The sequence below is a fragment of the Sander vitreus genome, chromosome 12 (assembly GCF_031162955.1).
Source record: "Sander vitreus isolate 19-12246 chromosome 12, sanVit1, whole genome shotgun sequence".
In the NCBI taxonomy this organism is placed as follows: Eukaryota; Metazoa; Chordata; class Actinopteri; order Perciformes; family Percidae; genus Sander; species Sander vitreus.
Window position 1 is genome coordinate 14,154,892 of NC_135866.1, and position 20,080 is coordinate 14,174,971.

General features: G+C 40.5%; 3 protein-coding genes across 4 annotated transcripts in view; 2 read left to right on the top strand and 1 right to left on the bottom strand.

Annotated features, from left to right (window-relative positions):
• The window catches only part of spidr (scaffold protein involved in DNA repair), a 37,005-nt gene extending 30,987 nt beyond the window's left edge, over positions 1 to 6,018 (top strand). For both annotated transcript variants that reach the window (XM_078263978.1, XM_078263979.1), the window contains exons 16-20: positions 1,192 to 1,386; positions 2,540 to 2,633; positions 2,715 to 2,826; positions 3,517 to 3,573; positions 4,159 to 6,018. In XM_078263978.1, coding sequence (XP_078120104.1) covers positions 1,192 to 1,386; positions 2,540 to 2,633; positions 2,715 to 2,826; positions 3,517 to 3,573; positions 4,159 to 4,278 — 578 coding nt within the window. In that variant the 3' untranslated portion in view covers positions 4,279 to 6,018. The remainder of the gene's footprint in view (positions 1 to 1,191; positions 1,387 to 2,539; positions 2,634 to 2,714; positions 2,827 to 3,516; positions 3,574 to 4,158) is intronic.
• Positions 4,730 to 6,123, bottom strand: cebpd (CCAAT enhancer binding protein delta). The gene has a single exon (XM_078263981.1). The coding sequence runs from the start codon at positions 5,906 to 5,908 to the stop codon at positions 5,033 to 5,035; it is 876 nt and encodes a 291-aa protein (XP_078120107.1). The 5' UTR covers positions 5,909 to 6,123; the 3' UTR covers positions 4,730 to 5,032.
• Positions 6,124 to 9,464: 3,341 nt separating this feature from the next.
• Positions 9,465 to 18,469, top strand: mcm4 (minichromosome maintenance complex component 4). Its single transcript, XM_078264146.1, has 17 exons — positions 9,465 to 9,570; positions 10,544 to 10,621; positions 10,789 to 10,947; positions 11,100 to 11,263; positions 11,429 to 11,530; positions 11,626 to 11,721; positions 11,901 to 11,996; positions 12,440 to 12,578; positions 12,775 to 12,995; positions 13,138 to 13,258; positions 13,739 to 13,998; positions 15,441 to 15,806; positions 15,943 to 16,070; positions 16,508 to 16,715; positions 16,872 to 17,100; positions 17,510 to 17,643; positions 17,955 to 18,469. Exons 2-17 carry the CDS (start codon positions 10,558 to 10,560, stop codon positions 18,048 to 18,050), a joined length of 2,583 nt encoding a protein of 860 aa, XP_078120272.1. The 5' UTR covers positions 9,465 to 9,570; positions 10,544 to 10,557; the 3' UTR covers positions 18,051 to 18,469.
• Positions 18,470 to 20,080: the final 1,611 nt, after the last annotated feature.

Below are 20,080 nucleotides of genomic sequence, written 5' to 3' on the forward strand. Positions count from 1 at the left end.
TATATATATATATATATATATATATATATATATATATATATATATATATATATATATATATATGCACAGGTTTTCGGCCATCCTGATGTCAATAGGGAGTGATGTGTCAGGTCTGCCCTTATACAATAATAATAGACAATAGTATATTGTATTGACCATAGATTGTGTTTAGCACTGCAGTTTCTCTTGAAGCCCCTCTACATTTTTGTTTTGTTGGGTTTAGTAAATGCATGCATTTTGTTTCATTTGCTGCAGAAATTCAATACCGAAAATGAATGACCCATCTCAGAGTAGCTTTATAGAATGTACGGTTTACTGTATCAAAAAAAGAAGACAGAGACAGAATTGTGCTGGTACTCATCGTCCTCTCCCTCGTGCAGCAATTCTCCTCCTTTCTTTGTTTTCATCTATACTGTTCACATAGGACCTCTTTTACAGTAGGACCTCTTTTATGTACTACCATATGATCATGCGATTGAAAGAACCTCAACACCTGAGTGTGTTTCCTAGATGTCATTCAGCTGTGACCGATCTATTTGCATAACTTCAATCAGCTGTTTCTCAGTAGCAATGGACAAAATGCAATGCAAACAAAATGCAGGGGATATATTTGTGTTTCAATTTACAATATGAACAGCTGTTCACTTTGACTTTAGCCTATAAGTTAGGTTTAGAACATGATGTTATCTGTTCTGACATACAGTGTGAAAGCATTTGTAAATTTGCCAGTAAAGATCCATTGTTTTGGTCTTGGTTGAGCTTGTGTGTAAAAGAAGTTCAATCATTTTAAATTTGTGTTAACTGTATGCATTTTGTGTCAAAGCAACAAGAAATGTGTTAATTGTATAGCCTACACGGACGGATGTTGTGCTAACTGTGTTAAGAGTTTAGGAAAATTGTTACAAGTTTTGAAAAAATTGTCATAGCAGTCGTAAAAAACTGTAAGTACAATTTGTTGATAATATCTCTGTACTTTTACTTCAAGGGGAAACGCCACAGTTTACTCTTTAAGGTCTTTGGGAGTACTACTGTATATGTGGGGGGGGTTTCACTTTTTCACTTTTGTGGTTCCAGAGAGAGCTACTTCCACCATTGCACCCTAACCAGTCTGCTGGTTTGAGCATGAACACAATCAGTACTCAAGTTTGATGCATATTTCCCTTGTAATAATAGTTCAATTTCAAAATCTAGGTGTTCTCCTGTGTGTGGAGCAGTCAGTTGTTGAGATGTGCTCTGTGGAGCCTGAGGGCAATCTCAAGTCCTCAGCCAGACCAGCGCCACTTACACAGCCACTGTCTGAGCCTCAGGCAAATACCCTGCCCCGCCCTGTGAGACTGGATTCCCTGAGTCCTGAGATCACACCCAACTCCATCTGCTCTCTCTCAGGTCAGTTTCCCCCTTTTCACTGAGTCCTGTGATTTTCATGCAACTCGCCTCTTTGCAAGTGATTCCTGCAAAACATGTCCGATGTGTTGTTTTCTCAGGGGAAGAAAACCACTTGTTTTTTCATGATTTACAGCTCAGCAAGAGGCCTTGGTGTGGCTTCAAGGCATCACTTTCTGTTTGTTATTCAGTGTCCTCAGGCTGTCATTGTTTGGGACTTTATGAAGTGAAAACACATGAAATTCTGTTAGATCATGTCAATTCCCATTTCATTTTGTCAGTGACATGTCTGCTCCCCATAAGGCTTTCAACTACAGATGAGGGTGCAATAATGTTGTGAAAATAAGTTACAGATTGAAGGAACATAGCATTGTTTCTTTAAATTTTTTGCAGCTTAATTAAAATACAGAAGAACTGCTTTGCTTGTTCTTTTTTTTTTTATCAACCTTGTTTTCTTAGAGTGTCAATTAAATGTCCTTGTTGTGACATATTGCTCTGCTTTCTTTGACTCTTTGCAATTATGGTAATGTGGCGCAGAAAGAAAAGCAGCCTAAATCAGATAATAATCTGCATCTGTCGGCTTGATGTCACAGTTGAGGGCAAAGATCAAACTGTGAACCCTCTTGGTTTTGGCCCCTCTGGCAGTACATGTTTGGTCAGGTGGCTAAAAAAAAAAAAACTTATTATCTTTAGCACTCGTGCACAAATACTATCTTCTGGAAATTACCAGTGGAAAAAGGCTCAGACCGGAACGTACAAGAGCGATTTATCAGTGTTAAATTCAGTATCTTATTTAAGTGTTTGTGTTTGTGAGGCAGCAGCTCTGGTTGTTAAGTGATATGCTGTTTAGGCAGAGAGCACTCTGCTGAGTTTATCACCACAATCTCAGATAAAAATGAAAGGGATGTGTCTATCTCTTACACCCTGTCACAAACATACACACACTTTGAAACCTATGCGTAGATCATTTATCAGTGTTTCTTCTAGGTGTCAATACTTTTCCTTTTGGCATCCACCAGTTGAAAATCACTTGAAATTTAAATAAAAATTGATAATAAAAATAAGTTAATGAAAGTAAACTAAAGCTAAGATGAAAGGTGCATGGATGGGATTTTGTGTGTTAATTACATTTTAACACTGTCATTTCTGACTGCAGGGATGATAGTTGGTGTGGAAGAGAACACGGCTTATTCCTGGCCTGCCTGCAACCACTGTGGAAGTGACAACTTGGAGATGTTAGCTGAAAGACCGTAAGTTTAATTGAAATTGCTTTATGTTCATGCAAACAAAATCATGGCAAATCATAACTTTATTTTGTTTCCTTTGCGCAGTCAGAACTTCCACTGTGTTTCTTGTAAGTCGGTGGTGGACAAGCCGGACACAAGGATTCAACTGGAAGTGCTCCTTAGTTCTTCATTAAGTAATTGCACTTTGAGGGTTAAGGTGAGAACAGTGTTATTGGGTTTAAGTATGCATTTCAATACCAATATTTTGATGTCCACTGTGTGATGAATCAGGCTTCAATTGTTAAAATGCTTTAGGGCTGATCAAGTATTATTTCACACAGTGTCGCTCACATGTCTTTAAAGGAATAGTTTAACATTTTGGGAAATGCTCTTATTCACTTTTTTTCCGAGTTAGATAAGAAGCTCAATACCCCTCTCGGTCATGAAAGTGGTATTGATCTTCTCATCTCTTTCTTGGCAAGAAAGCGAATAAATATCAAAGAAACTTAATATCAGAACGGTACAAAGAGCAGCAGGGTGGGAGGGCGGTGTAGTGATCAGAGTGGGCAGGCTGGGTTCAAACCTTTGGACAAACATTGAATCCTCCCACGGACATCCCTGCACATTAAAAGGCTGAACAAATAAAATTATTCACTGTATGTACATCTGCATGACAAAGCATTTTTATTATGTAAATCCTGCTGTGACTTTGTAATCAGAAACTAAGCCAAACTGATCAAATTATCAGCGTTCTTCTTATCAGCCAACCAATATTTCAGCCCCTTCTATGAGTCTGTTACTCACCAGCGAGCACAGTATGTTGTGCAGCTTTTGTTCTTCATTTACAACATTAAGGCGATAATTAAAAAGAGTTAATGGTTCCACATTCTTTCACATCTCCTGGCAGCTGCAGCAAAAGACGATCATGTCCATCATAAACACTGCAGCGCTGGAGGGTAATGAGGTAGGTTTGCTTGTACAAACTGTTACATAACTCTGGGCTGAACTGCTCGGTGCATTGATCTTTTGTAAATATGTCCTGAAAGCTTGGTCAAAAGTTCATGTTGGGGTGATAAAGCCTGTTCTGTACTGAACAAGAAAAATTCGCTGAGTCATGTTGGTCACTGATGCAGTTAAAGTAATTTTCCGCCAAAATAGTGACGTAATCTTTCACCCACCTCCTGTATAAAGTGATTCTCTTTTTAAGTTTGCGTGCAGTTTTTACACTAGGAATATTGTAATTAATTGCCTTGATAACCTGCAGGTGATGGAGCTATTCCTAATCTTGCTCTTTACCAGGGGAACTTGTGAGTGCAGAATAAAAATCTTAGATCAACAGAAATGCTGCTGATATGACCAATGTGAGGAGTGCAAAGGTCATGGCCTTAAGTGCACTGCAATATTCTTGCAACATTAGCAGATATAAGAAGTATAAATATATATTTTTCATGTACAGCTAGTGGAGGATGTTTTATGGGGAGATGTTGTACAAAAAGATTAGTTGTCAGCCTAAAATGGTCTGAACAAGTAGTAAAAAAGTGTGTTTTAGTTCCCAGGTTACGATGTGGAGAATGTCCTGGGAAAAGAGGTGGGCCCCCTCGCCGCTTATGTCCGAGTCGTCACCAGGAAACCTGCCCTCTGGATCGGCCTGGAAGAAATCTGCCTCTGAGGCTGTCAGAGCAAGTAGGCTAGCTAATGATATCAATCCACAGGCTTCAGTTGGCTGCAAGGAACTGCACACTAGGCCTTGGTCTGAGCCAGTTCAGCCCCCACCCCAGCTTGAGGCTGTGCTGAAGTGAACGGGCTGTAAGAAGACAAGGTCTTGTTTGTGTTAATGATATGTGATCCTGTGGACCAGGACTTGACAGCCCAAGGGTAGACCAGTGGCATGCAATCTGTCAAAGCAGCCCACGTGGTTTATAAAACTGGGACTTTTGGCTGTAAATATATTTAAGTGGTCTAAACTTTTTTCCAACTCCTCTACTTTAAGATTACTGACAGTCAATAAAATTTGTATTTTTGCTGACTTTACTTTCCATTTCCTGTTGCACGCACTTCTTCTGAGAACACACTCCAGCTGCTCCCTCAACATATATGCAAAGACTACTCACAGACCAGGATATTTCTGCACCTTTCAGCAATTTTATTATAGATTCCATAAACAAAATGTTTCATACAAACTATAAAAGATCATGCTCTGGCTCTTATACAAAGTTTGGAATTATAAAAACGTACCATATCAGGTATAACATGTAAATGCAGTGGTAAAATAATTTAATACAGAGAGAATCCCACAAATATTGGCAGCAACATCATATTTTCCAGTGCCATTATGGTAAGCTTAAAATACATCTGTTACAGATGGTAAAAACGAAATGTCTGTTGAGGTATGTCTCCTAAAAGCTCAGTTCATAAAATGAGTGTCACCGCCTCTCTGAACTCGTGGAGCCCGCAAAGGAAGAGTTGGGCATCTGCTTGAAAAAATCTCTGAGCCCGGAGAGCTCTCTGGTTAGCTGCTCGATAGTTTTATGAAGCCTGTCGTTTTCAGAGCTCAGTTCAAGCAGCTTCTGCTGCATATCTAAGTTGCGCCTCTTGGCTTTGTCTCTGCTTTTCCTCACTGCAACGTTATTCCTCTCTCGCCTCTGTCGGTACTCCGTGCTGTACTTGTCCACCTTCTTCCCCTTCTCTCTTCCGATCTTCCGCGGGGAGGATTTGGCCGAGCTGACATTGGACACAGGCTCCGGGGTGGTGGGGGGAGTTGGCTGCCCTGTAGGGAGGCTGACAGAGGTCTGGGCGCAGCTCTCGATCTGGGAAGGCAGGGATGAGGACCCGTCGCTGTCACTCCAGTCGGACTCCTGCTTGATAGGCGCACTAAACGCCCCTTTCTCCAGCCCGCTCTCAACCTTTCTCTCTGCGTATGTGGCTGACAGCTGCTGCATGCTGCAGGGCAGCACGGGGCTCTGCATGTTGTAGAAATCCGCCTTCTCCTGCTTCACAGTGTTGAACAGGTCGAGGAAGAGCTCGTCGTTGCACAGCTCCAGGTTTGGCACGGCTGTCATGGACTCGATGTACTGGCTGAAGTCGATGGCACTCTCGTCGTCGTACATGGCAGGGGCGGTGCTCAGCTCCACCATGGTGCCGTCCTCGCCCGCACCGTCGCTCCTGCTGCCCGGCTTGCAGACCCCCTGCTGCGGGACGCCCAACTTGGTGCTCTCGTAGAAGTTAGCAGGCTCCATCGCCCAACTCATGTTGCATCGTGGAGACACGCAGTGAGAGTCCAGGCTATATATGTCACACATGAACCCACGTGGTTTAGGAAGGATTTAAACGTGTTAAAATGTAACCCACAGATTTGACAGCACAACAACCCTACAGCTCGCTCTTACTCTCACTCTGCGCACGCACCTTTCTCACTTTTAAAAAAAAAAAAAAAAAATAATAAATCTCTGGATATTAACCCTGGGTGTTGATTGTCTTCGTCCTGTCACTGACAACACTTAACACTTCTCTGAGGCATCTGTACTTTCGCGCAGTGTTTTGTATCGTTTCTCTGCTGACGTCACAAGTACCGCCCTCTCACGAGCCAGTAATGTTAAAACGGGGGTCACGTGGTGTCCGTTAACTTCTCATTTGAGGAGAGAGGGGCGTGTTGCTCATGCCACCCACTTTTTACTACGATAGTATGAATGGTTCAGAGTTGTTTACATACTGAAGGCTCTGGGTGTTTGGGATGAAGTTTTAATTTGTCACGAGCACTATAAATGTCTGTCTCAAACAGCGGTGGAATAAGTATTCAGATCATTTACTTAAGTAAAAGTAGCAACACTAAGGTCCTACATTCAAAATGTTAGAGTAGAAAGTAAAAGCCCACAATTATTATCAGCAACATGTACTCAAAAGTACTCATTATGCTGAATGTGTTACAGTATATTATAATAGATTAATATTATTGATGCATTAACACATAAGCGGTACTTGTAGTTGGTCTAGGTGAAGCTCATTGTAACAACGTTGTAGCCGCAACAGTGACACTGGTATTGTTTTTTGTCTGTCTGCAGCCAGATTTTGTCAGAGCGATAGCATCACGACCGTGCAAGATGCAGTCACGAAACTTTACAGGTGTGTAGTTGAGATCAAAATGAAGGTTGAGTTCGAAGATAGGTGTGGTCCGAGCAATGGCGCGGGAAATAGGGGTGAAGTACTGGGGAAGGGCTCCCCCCCCCCTTTACTGCCCCAATTTGGTGTAACGGTTGGTGTGATCCCATAGCAAGAAAATTAACTGATCACAAGTTTTTAACATGTTTTATTTGTAACATTTCATGTTCAATTTAACTTAATGTGAAAAGTAAAGTATACGTACAAAATAGAGATTTACCTTCCAGATGTTCAGTACTTTCTACTTGCTTTCCACCACTGGTCTTAAAAGTGGTCAAATAAACAAAAGAGTATGCGATAAAAGTGTTGCTGTGGAGGGAAGACCACCAAAACATATAACAGCTTTGTGTGTATACCATACCGCAAGACAATATAAGCATCTACTTTCAGAAACCTTGTAGGCTACAGCATATTACTATCATGACATGTATTAAGAATACGGTAGTCTTTAGTTCTAGTTCAGTGTCTAACTTAGATATAGTTATTTTAGTAAGAAATGTTTTATATTGTTTTTTGAGGGTCCTTATGATGTGTAGGTGTAAATTTGTCATCCATCACCAGGCCCGTAAACATCTGTCCCACAAGTGGTTAAATGATAAATGTGATGCTGTGGAGGGAAAACACCAAAAAACAAAAGCAACATACTTTTTTTAAGCTTGCATTAGACCTACATTCATAACTAAGTACTAGCATGAGGACATTTGACCATTCAGTTAAGAGGGAATGAGAAAAAGAATTAGCAGAATAATAAATATTAAAAAATAACAATTACTTGCACCCCGTTAACACATACAGGGAGTTTGCTGTTTTCTGCAGCTCAATTTACATACAGACAGAGAACACATTTACATAGCAAAACCAGACACACACCTTAACAAAGATTACATACTTGAACTTGAATTTAAACATACAAACTTACATATAATGTACATATGTTGAGAGATATACAGTAAATACATGTCTGCTTACTAGACTAATCAAAGAAACGTCTCCATATTGTAGGCTATATTAATTGATGTTTCATTACGAAACCCCTTTACCATTTACCCTGTCTTCACAAGATATTAATATAGGCTAATTACATGTTATTATACAATAACATTTGACATTTGCAATTGATCAACATATTACATTGTATAGGCCTATAGTTAATAAATAGAAAGATGGGGTACATAATCTCAAAGGCAAATTGCACAACACATTTAATAATTATGTATAGATGATACAACATATCAAATATGTACCTATAAAACACAGTGACTGTGGCACCTGTTGATTATAAATATTCTATATGTACCATTTTATTGCACTGACTAAAGTTTACAAAACAAATTAGGAGACCTGATGAATTAAAGGGGGTTGATTTTACCACCTTCAGGGACACATAGTGTTCTGACACTTCTCGGAATAGCTCCTATGTTTTCCTCCTCAGGAAGTGTGCTGTACTTTTTCTCTGTCAAAGCCCTTTTTGAAATGGAAACTGTGCCACATGGTGGTCAATGAACGTTCCTGCAGGATAAAGTCACATTTTAACAAGTAAACTTTTTATTTATCTTTTTTTTTATATATATATATATATATATAATTGTACTACCAAATAATGCCAAAGAAATGCATAATTATAGTGAATGATGTTTAAATATATTTGAAGTTCCTCAGATAGCTGATTTTGTGACACAGACGAGGGTTTCATCCACTTACTCTTTAAAATGTCCCTACTCTGAGTAACCTCGGAACTCGGAATCCGGAGCTGGGAATTACGTCATACCCGAGTTGAATGCGTTCCATTTAAAAGTCGGATTTTCATTGTTTTCATTAGCGCTAGCCCGGTTAGCTATAGTTAGCAATACCAGTTGATAACAACGCATTACGCCGTTTTTTGTGCATGCAAACAGCGTAACAGATAGAAGTTGAACATGCCTGTGTGAACGACTGATTTAGTGACACAAATAAGACAGAAGTGCTTATAATTTTATGTTACTGCAGCTTTCAGAACTGTTGATACAGGGGGGGGGCAGTCATGTTGGATTTTGAACTCGGGCTACTGCGAGGTTGTCCGAGTTCCGAGCTCGTAAATCCGAGGTCAGGGGGCGTGTTTCCGACTTTGACTTCGGAAAATCCGAGTTCCGAGGTAAATAGAACGCGGCATAACTATACTTATAAATAAATGTACTTATTTGACTGATTTCTCTAAACTGATATAAAACTGTATTTCTTTTTTAAATTTTCAGCACCATTCAACATCTGTGCCTTTAACTTTAGTCTAAAAAGAATGAATTTCAGTTTACAAGGCCTTTGTAAGTATTATTTGTATTTCATTTTATTTTTCCTTGTAATGCAAGTATGAAAGTTATTTTTATTCTGGTTATGGTTAATGTGTGGTAATGGTTAATGTCCTATTCTTGGTTGTAATCCTAATTTAGATTTGTTTTAGGTAACGTTTTAGTATTTAGCAAAGGCAGAAAAAAGTCATTTATTGTTGGTCCAAACCAAATCAGCTTAGGGTATCGATCAGCACAAGGCCACGCGCAGGAAAAGCAGATCGTATTTCAAACATAATATGGAGAAAACATGATGTTTGACTAGTAGTTGAAACGATTATTTTTTTTAACATTAAGACCCTTTATTATGGATAATTAAAGTCGCAACGACTGAAACTCAACATGAACTCCCCTCTGCAGTGAAGGAATCGACCGGAAACAAAACGATGATCCTGGCACGCTATTGGTCCAAAGTTCCCCGCGAAAAAACGTCACTCGCAGTTTCGCGCCAGATCTGCAGCACTCGGACGTACACACAAGAAGAGGTAAGAATAGATATTTTGATTAACTTTTTCGATCTATTGATCATATTGATTGAGTCAAACCTTATGTTAGTACACATGTTGAGCATGATTTAGCATCAACTTGCAAGCGCACGTTTAAGTGTTAAATCAGGTCTAACAGCGTGTCAGGTTATTGTTTCCTCTGCAGCCACATGTTAAATGGTGGAAAGGTTATTGTCAACTGACCCAAAACCTTCAACAATTGTAGCAAAAGCACAATTAAGTAATTTAACAATACATTTATACATAAAATAGCAGCATCGTGTGTTAAAGTATAAAAAATGTAAGTAAACGTGAGCTATTAAGAATTGGGAGTTAACGTTAACTTATTGATGCATCAGTTAAACATGAAGGAAGGCAATATTTTAACTTGACGGTTGGCAGAGTGATACTAACGTTAGATTACTATTTCATTATACTTTTATGTAGTTTAAACTGTAGCTGTTAATATTATTTTGAGTTGATTGTATGTTTTGCATGTAACGTGTTAGTCTACAGAGTAACTAGAGGAGCCAGATAAATGTATTGTCCACACTTTAACAATATACCTAAACATCAGCACCCTCAAATTTGGAAAGTGAATAAACCAGAAAGTGTCGAACATATCTGATCTTGGACTCACTTAGAGTATTATTTTTAGCAGGTATTGTGGTATGAAAGTGGAACAAAAAAAGGGACAAACAAAATGCCCAACCTAGTAAACCAAACAACTTGGAGGGCAGGAAAACATTTCTAAGATGTCGAAAGTACATTTTTCTACAAATTCAGTAGATCTACCTGCAACAATCTGCCTTGTAAAATGTTGTGGCTGTACAAAACTAATTTGGTAGTTGAAATCCATCCGCAAGGTGTTGTGCTAAAAACCCTACCTGAGAAAAAGGCAGTTTTTGTTTCCCTGCAGAAGTCAGTATATTTTGGCAAAAAAATAATTTACTTGAATTAATTTGATCTTCAGATATCCCAGCAACAATGTCTTCCCCAACATCGACTCCTGGTGGCCGCAAGCGAGGAAGGAACACCAACCCATCCACACGTAAGTTGATTTGTCCAAAATGAAACAAAACCCGTTGCCCAACAGTTCCTTATGATTTAAATTGCTGTGCCACTGAGATGTCCACGTGTGTGTGTGTGCGTGCGTGCGTGCGTGCGTGCGTGCGTGCGTGCACTGTTAACTTGTCTTTTTGTCTTGTGTATCCTCAGCCAGCAGTGAGGGCCCCACCTCGCCTCCCTCTCAGCGGCGCAGAGGCCAGGACTCCTCCACCGGGGACCTGATGCCGATGCCCACCTCCCCGGCCACCGACATGCTCAGTCCCGCAGCACCTCAGGATAATTCTCTGTTATCCAGCCCGCGACCCTCAGGTACCAATCGCACAATTTGAAGTTTCTTTTTGTGGTCAGTTTTAGCCTTATCCAATGAAAATGTAGGACTGTTTTAATATTCTTTGTTGTGACACACTTGATTGAACTCAAGAGTCTCTTTTTTTTTAATTTTTTTTTTATAAATATACCAGTCCTACCCAATGAAGTGGACATGAGCTCCCCTCTGATGTATGGGACCCCCAGCTCCAGGGTTGAAGGGACCCCACGCAGTGGAGTGCGTGGCACTCCAGCCAGACAGCGTCCTGATCTGGGGTCAGTCAGGAAGGCTCCACAAGTCGATCTTCAGTCAGAGCCGGTCAGTGGAGGAGTCAAGAATATAATTTTAGATTGTCTTGGTCATTCATTGTAATTGAATGAGCCAGGATAAGACAATTGGCGTGAAACTTTTCAGATTAAAGTTGATACGGATGACAAACCTAAAAACCACAGACGATAACACTTTCTTTGTGTTTTTTGGCAGCCAAGTGCCGATGGAGCCGTAACCAGTGAGTCAAACACAGGCCAGAGGTTGGTGATCTGGGGGACTGATGTCAATGTCGGGACCTGCAAGGAGAAGTTTCAGGTATGACATCTTGCATTTCACCTAGTATAAGATATTCCCCATTCTTAGTACAGAAGAGGTAATTGTTTGCATGCCTTGCGTCACTTTGCTTTCAGAGGTTCCTGCAGAGGTTCATTGATTTAACTTCCACTGAAGATGAGAACGCTGGTCTGGACTTGAATGAGCCTTTATACATGCAGAAGCTGGAAGAGGTAGTGTACTTTTTATGTTTATTTCATTGTGGTCTGTTAGAATTTCGTGGTACTATTGCCGATATGAGGGGGAGAGAAAGGTGGACACCCCACAAAATGATGATTTTTTTGCCTGAACATCAAGAGACATCTCAGATTTAAGTTTATCTTAAACATTAATATTTCTCTTTGTCTCACAGATCAGTGTTGTTGGGGATCCAGTGCTGAATGTGAATTGTCTGCATGTGCAGTCCTTTGATGCAGAACTTTACAGGCAGCTCATCTGTTACCCACAGGTAGTGTCCTATATCTTATTTTTGGCGAATTGGGATCCAAATACTTTCCTGCACCATTGTTGCATACACTTTTGCTACATTCTTAAACAAAGTGATTCATTAATCTTTATTTTGGTCTTTTAAAGTAAAATATAATTGATAAAGACTTAACATTAATGTACCCAAGTGCTGAAACAGCCACATGATAATAAAATCAATTTTAAAAAGAGATTTGATTTATACTTAGGCTATGGCTTCGGCCTAGTATATTATGCCTACTGTACCCTTCTCGCATTACAAAAATGAGAAGTCATGAACAAGCTACAAAGTCCAGAATGCAGTGGGTAGTGACTAATGGGATTATTGTCACACTTTTTCTACACAATGTTGTAAACATCGGTTTTAAGCAACTTTGTACCATTGCATATTGATGCTAACAAGTGAGTAATTTGTTCCCTTTGCAGGAAGTCATCCCAACCTTTGACATGGCAGTCAACGAGCTTTTCTTTGAGCGTTTTCCAGACTCCATCCTGGAGTTCCAGATCCAAGTCCGCCCCTACAACGCCCTGAAAACCAGAAACATGAGGAACCTGAACCCAGAAGGTGTGTGTGTGTGTGTGTGGATTCATTAATCCAGCCCATGTGAAGTGAAATCACGCTTTATTAGGACTACCATACCACTATATTTCATCCCATATTTAGTGTGGGATTTTTGTGAATATTGTTCTTTGCTTTGAGAAAATGTGAGGCATCAGCTCCAGGCTGAAGCGTCTGTGTGTATTATGTGTTGCCTCCACAGACATCGATCAGCTGATCACTATCAGCGGCATGGTGATCCGCACCTCACAGCTCATCCCCGAGATGCAGGAGGCTTTCTTCCAGTGCCAGGTGTGCGCCTTCAGCACCCGTGTGGAGGTGGATCGCGGGCGCATCGCTGAGCCGGCTGTGTGCCGCAACTGCAACACCACCCACAGTCTGGCGATCGTTCACAATCGCTCAGTCTTTTCAGACAAACAGATGGTGAGCGTTCGATAGGGTTGGTGACGGGGCATATTGCTTATAGTCAGTGACACCTAATTTCAGATCTTTTGAGTGGTAATTAGTGGCGTGTTGCTGTTGTGGTCGTGACATCTGTTCATTTATTGAACTTGTTTTACAACAGGTCAAAATTCAAGAGTCTCCTGAAGACATGCCGGCTGGTCAGACGCCTCACACAACTATTGTCTATGCTCACAATGACCTGGTTGATAAAGTGCAGCCAGGAGACCGCATAAACATCACCGGTAAGATTTCCAAAATCTGTACTGCTAGGGTCGAGTTTTTTCATTATTGAATAATGTGCCTGTTAATTTTGTCTACTGTTGGGTTTATAAAATGCCACAAAATAGTCAAAATTGACTATTGATTTTTCCAGAGCCAAAGTTTATGTCTTCTGATTGCTTTAATGTCCAACCAGCTGCCCAAAACCCAGAAATATTCAGTATTCAGTGATTTAAAACGGCAAATCCTCACAAGTGAGAAGCTGGAACTAGACAGAATATTTCAAATTTTTGCTTGAAACAATTCATTATATTAGAATAATTGCATATTAACTTTCTGGTAATAGACCAACCAGTCTTTTAAGCGCTAATATTGTCTATAATATGAAATTAAATTGGGAAAAATGGCAGTCACAATTTTATCTAATCCCAAAATAACCTCTTTTTATATTTCTTGTTTTGTCAGTCATAGAGATCTTAACAGCTCCCCAAATGTCCCCGCAGGTGTCTACAGAGCAGTCCCAATGCGCGCAAACCCACGTCAGAGCAACGTAAAGTCGGTGTACAAGACACACATCGATGCCATCCACTTCCATAAGACGGACGAGAAGCGCCTGCACGGTTTGGACGAGGACGCCGAACAGAAGCTCTTCACTGAGGACCGGGTACAGACCCTGAAGGAGCTGGCAGCCAAGCCAGACGTCTACGAACGCCTCTCCTCAGCCCTCGCACCAAGTATCTATGAGCATGAGGACATCAAGAAGGTGTGTATGTGAATAGACGCAAGCCAAAACACGAGTGTTAACCACACTGATTTGCCAATAGCACTTGTGAGTCCTAATTGGCACAGCAGACATTGTTATATCTTTTTGCAGGAAAAACTAGGTGCAATAAATAACAAATGACTCCATTCACGTAGGTGAGTTAGTTTCAGGGTTCTGATATTGTGCAAGCTGGCTCACTGGGACACTTGGGCTACATTTGGACTGCAGGCAAATGTCATTTGTTTCTCAAATCAAATCTTTATGACAGACTGTCTGCAAGCGATCATCAGATGTCCAGACATCACCAACCTTTCTGCATGGGTTGCTGTGGCAACGACGTAGGCGTCAGTAACTATGTAGCTACGCTTGTGACACGGCGTTCAAACACGGAAGTGTGAGAATGGAAGTCTGTCATTCAGCCCTCCAAACAATCCCGCTTCAAGTCGCGGTGCAGACAGTTTATTTTGGCGTCTGTCCACAAACTGTTGTCCTACATACATTCTCTCACTCTGGATTTGACGTTGTCTTTATGTGTTGCGTTGGGAGGGACGCAAAAAAGAAATCTGATTTGAGCATCCGGACTGAGGCGCATCTGTAAAAATCCGATTGGAATCGCATTTCAAACTACCTCCAAATTTGGTTTGGATCCGATTTGCAAAAATCGCATTTAATGTTTGCTGTTCAGACTTTTTAAAATCAATCTGGATACAGTCTGGATGTGCCAAAAAACTAATTTGGGCTGACAGTGAGCCATCATTAACAAAATCTGTTTCACCTCTCATAATGTCTATTTATTATCCCTGGAATCATTAATAATCATCATTTATATTAGTCACACCTGTGGCAGGTCAAATTTAAGGTTGTGTAAAAATCTAGTTAATGGGCTGTACACCCAAATTAAGATAAAGATGTTAACATAAGTATGATGATGTATCATTTGAAACGCAGCTTATGTGCCCTTGACAGAATCTAATAACATAATTTGAATGGTCACAGAAAAGGCTTCAGGCCCTCTGAGGCAGAGCAAGGAGAAAAGCTATGTATTAAAACCCTTTTTATTTAAAAATTGAAAAGTTGACTGAGTACACCTGACACTTATGTCATATCTCAGTTAAAAAACTTTGATCTGATCTGTAATCTGACATTATTTAGAATAGCAGTTTGTTCATTTCTTCAAGACAAAGTCTTGGCAGCACTCCTGTGGTTCTATTAAAAAGCTAAAGATTCACCTCATGGCTTGATCATTTTTTTGCTGAAATTCTGCAGATGCATTCATTAGAGAATGCATGATAGCCGTCAGCTCTCCTTTTTGATTATTACACATCATGCAATCATCAAGAAAACTATTGCACCTGTTCACCTGTGAGAATATTTAGAAATATGAATAAATATGTATGACTTTTTTATTGACGAGTATTTATTTTCCTCTCTCTGGGTCCTAGGGCATTTTGCTGCAGCTGTTTGGCGGGGCTCGTAAGGACTTCAGTCAGACCGGCCGGGGCAACTTCCGTGCAGATGTGAACATCCTGCTCTGCGGAGACCCCGGCACCAGTAAGTCCCAGCTGCTGCAGTACGTCTACAACCTGGTGCCCCGTGGCCAGTACACGTCGGGGAAGGGCTCCAGTGCTGTGGGTCTCACCGCCTACGTGATGAGGGACCCGGAGACCAGGCAGCTGGTCCTGCAGACCGGGGCTCTGGTGCTGAGCGACAACGGCATCTGTTGCATCGATGAGTTTGACAAGATGAGTGACAGCACACGCTCTGTGCTGCATGAAGTCATGGAGCAGCAGACCCTCTCCATTGCCAAGGTATGTTGGACAAAAACAAGTATGGGCAGATAAGACTGAACACTCGAGCATATTTTGTTATAATATATTTTGTCATATTTAAGTTACAAAAGAAAAGGTTCTCGCTATTTTTGTTTGTTTGTTTGTTTGTTTGCAGGCTGGAATTATTTGTCAGCTGAATGCCCGTACCTCTGTGTTGGCTGCTGCTAACCCAATTGAATCTCAGTGGAACCCCAAAAAAACCACGATTGAGAACATTCAGCTGCCTCACACACTGCTGTCCAGGTGAGTACCATCAGTCAGCACCATCACACTGAAACACTTGATAGAATATTTTTTTTCACAATCATGATCGCAGTGAAATTGTTGCTCAATAGGTTGGTAATTTAGCAAATTGGCAGCATTTATCAGCTGTAAAAGAGGTGTGGAAATTAGCACTTTGACACAGTGTGACATTTCAAAGCAACATTTGGTCTCATGTGTGCCTAAAGTGCAGGTGAATCAATATGCATAATGGCAACAATCACTCCTATGTTTAGATGAAGCAAATGGCTCAATAAAAACGTTAGAAAAGTCAGGTGATTGGTATTGATAAGGAGGAACTGCAGTTGATTATAGCATACAGGACAGCCAACCTAATGTCATCATTTTTCATTATGTCTTTATTAGTTTCTCAGTTGTCATGTTACTGGTCTTTAACGCGGCATTACATGCTCCAACAGATTCGACCTCATCTTCCTGATGCTGGATCCCCAAGACGAGGCTTACGACCGCAGGCTGGCCCACCACCTGGTGTCGCTGTACTACCAGAGCGAGGAGCAGATTGAGGAAGAGTTCCTCGACATGGCTGTGTTGAGGGACTACATCGCATATGCACGAACATACATTAATCCAAGGCTGAGTGAGGAAGCGAGCCAGGCTCTCATTGAGGTCTGTTTTCTCTAAGAATTTCCACAATTTATGTACATCATGTTGAATATTTACAACAAGGAATGCCTAATAACACTGGTCTTTTAAATGCTAACAGTGGAGTAATATTCATTAGACATTGGCCCCTTCACTGACCTTGTGCATGTTGGTCCTCAGGCCTATGTAGACATGAGGAAGATAGGTAGTGGTCGGGGCATGGTGTCTGCCTACCCCAGACAGCTGGAGTCCTTGATCCGCTTGGCAGAGGCCCACGCCAAGGTGCGCTTCTCTGAGAAGGTGGAGACCATTGACGTGGAGGAGGCCAAGCGGCTGCACAGAGAGGCCCTCAAACAGTCAGCCACTGACCCCAGAACAGGATTTGTTGACATCTCTATTCTCACAACAGGTATGCAACACAGGGCCTCGTGAATATGAACTGCTTGTTTTGGCTGCATTTGGAATAACAACAATTAATGGAGGCAATGTGTGACATGAGACTGGGTGAGAATTAATACTAAACAGGGACACTCCATCCAAAATCCTGATTATCAAAAAAGTTATCTTCGAAAAAAAAGCAGCTGACTGGGAGAGCAACAATTGGATTGGCATTTCCAGTGAATCTGACACGGCGCCACCTAAAAAAAATAGCCCACATGTGACGTTCCCGGATGTAGTAGCTCTATTTCTTTTACTGTTTCCTGACATTTTCTAAAACATTTACTTAATCAAAAAGAAACTGCAGATAAATTGACAATGAAAATAATCATTAGTTGCAGCTAGACGCTGTATTTGAGTGTATTATTTTGTGATTCCAGGTATGAGTGCCACCGCCCGCAAACGCAAGGAGGAGGTCGCCCAAGCCCTGAAGAAACTGATCCAGGCCAAAGGAAAGACACCTGCCATGAAATACCAGCAGCTGCTTGAGGATCTCCGAGGACAGTCTGAAAATGTAAATATTTATTTTGCCTCCATTGTACTACCTTTTTGAAATCAATTCGCAAATGTAATTTCAGTGCTGTGACAACAGCATGGTCCTTGATTCTAATTTGGTTGAACCAGAGCAGAGGTCTTTCATTTCTAGTCCATGACAGTGATGCATCATTAGATATTGGCCAGCCAGTTTACAATGTTGGTAAATAAATTACATTAAAAGCTTTGAAATTAGCTGATTTAACATTTCTAAAAAGTGTGTATGTATGTGTATATATAAATATATTAAAAAAAAAAATATGACTTCCTTCTTTGTCACTTTGTTTTCAGGCGATCACTAAGGAGCTGTTCGACGAGGCTCTCCGAGCCCTGGCTGACGAGGATTACTTGACTGTTACTGGAAAGACTGTCCGTCTGCTCGCCTAAGGCACACCCTGCAATGATGTACAGTCCTTAATTTTAAACCCTATCCTGTGTCAACCTATTTCACATGCTGTAATATTTTGTATAATTGAACCACCACATGTTTACATGTTTTCTGCCCTTACTAGATGTTTGACTGTCCTGCAATTTAGAGAAATATATAACCGCATGACTCGTTCAAACTTTGGTGTCCTGTTGTGATTTAAGAAATAGAAAGAAAACAAAACGCACATACTGGCAATTAATAGAGCTAATATTCAAAAGTGCTTGTATTTAATTTGTTTGTTACCTGTTTTCAAGTAATGCTCTTGCTGTTTTTTGAGTTAAATCAGTCACTTATTTTCATAGAGCTGAATTGTCCTTGTAGCTTGCATTGATCACTTGTTAATAGAGAGGGAAAATAAAATGTTGCTCACTGAAAATGCTTGGAAATTTTATTTTTTCCAATATTGGTAAGTTGAGTTAAATTCCAGTGTTTCTATTATATTTCCCTCTGAGTATCTTAAAGGAACAGTTCACCCCAAAATCAAAAATACATATTTGCACTCTTTCGTGTATTGCTATACATCAGTCTAGATGGTTTTGGTGTGAGTTGCCTAGTTTAGTGCAATATAATTAGTGCTGTCAGTTAAATGCGTTAACGGTGTTGACGCAAACCCATTTTAACGACAATTTTTTTATCCAGATTAACGTACTTTTTGGCATAGCAAACTTTGTAGTTTTTTTTCACATGCTGTTGCAACAACTAGTAACGTTAGAAAAACTACAACACCACACCGGATCTAGCTAGACAACCTAGAAACAAAACAGGCACGCTGCACACACTTGTTTGGGCTTGCACGCCGGCCAAAGAGTAGTAGGCTAACGTTACGTTTTGAGTGGATGGCGAGCGTGAGACGCCGAAATGAATGCCAATAAGATTCTGAATGGAAAGTTTACTTTTAAAAAGTTGCCAAATGGTTCCATTGACAAGACCAAAGTGATCTGTGTGTTTTGTTGTGAACTGAGCTATCATCGCAGCACGTCCAGTCTGAAATACCACTTGATACCAAGCACACAGCTGATGCGAATTCTCTGCCCCCTCGTCAAAGCTAGGCGACAAAAGCACAAAGCAAGCCGATCCACTTTTCCATGTTGATAAGAGCATTAAAATGAGAAAAAATAATGGAACAAAAAGAAATCTAGGGACATTTAGAATAGGTAAAAATGTGCGATTAATTGCGAGTTAACTATGACATTAATGTGATTAATCGCGATTAAATATTTTAATCGTTTGACAGCACTAAATATAATACATCCATGGTTTTATGTAGGAACTATTTTCTTTCTACCATAATTGCTACATGAAACTGCTCACAACCAGGTCTTTGGATTATCTTTAGTAACCGGGTCATGATTTCTCAACCGGAAAAAGACATTGAGTTTCTCAAATGTATTTTTTGCCACTTTGAGCACCACAAGCCGAATGCCATATAGTCAGCAGCAGTGGCAGCAAAAACTGTCCTGTCCTGTTAGTAGTGTCCTGTGACTCCATGACTGTCCCGGGACAGTAAGACTCCCAGACACTGTGTCAGGACAGGACAGTGTCTCGGAGTCACAGGACAGTGTCTGAATGTCCCGGGACAGTCATGGCGTCACAGGACAGTGTACAGGACACTACTAATAGGACAGGACAGTTTCTGCTGCCACATATAGTTCCATAATATTGGAGACAGACATCTCCAACACTGAGCAACGCTGTAATTGGCAACAGTATGAACTGTTGAGCTAATGGATTGTACTGTATACTCTTTGAGTGTGGACTCATACTGTTTTGTACTTCTTCATAAATCATAGTGTTAGTCATGTGAAACGTTCTCAAAATAATGACTTATTTCGAATGAATGACTTAGTTTCTCAAAAAATGATTTAGTATGTCAAAATAATGACTTAGCTAGTATCTCAAAATAATGATTATATTAGTTTCTCAAAATAATGAGAAGCTTTCTTAAAATATACTAAGTCATTATTTTAGAGATACTAATTAGTCATTG

What these genes read in the sequence shown, in the direction of transcription:
- cebpd (XM_078263981.1), bottom strand. Translation starts at nt 5,908, where the DNA reads ATGTGTGACATATATAGCCTGGACTCTCACTGCGTGTCTCCACGATGC.
- mcm4 (XM_078264146.1), top strand. Translation starts at nt 10,558, where the DNA reads ATGTCTTCCCCAACATCGACTCCTGGTGGCCGCAAGCGAGGAAGGAAC. An exon ending in GAGGAACCTGAACCCAGAAG is followed by an intron (nt 12,579 to 12,774) that starts GTGTGTGTGTGT and finishes TTGCCTCCACAG; the next exon opens with ACATCGATCAGCTGATCACT. An exon ending in AGACCCTCTCCATTGCCAAG is followed by an intron (nt 15,807 to 15,942) that starts GTATGTTGGACA and finishes GTTTGTTTGCAG; the next exon opens with GCTGGAATTATTTGTCAGCT.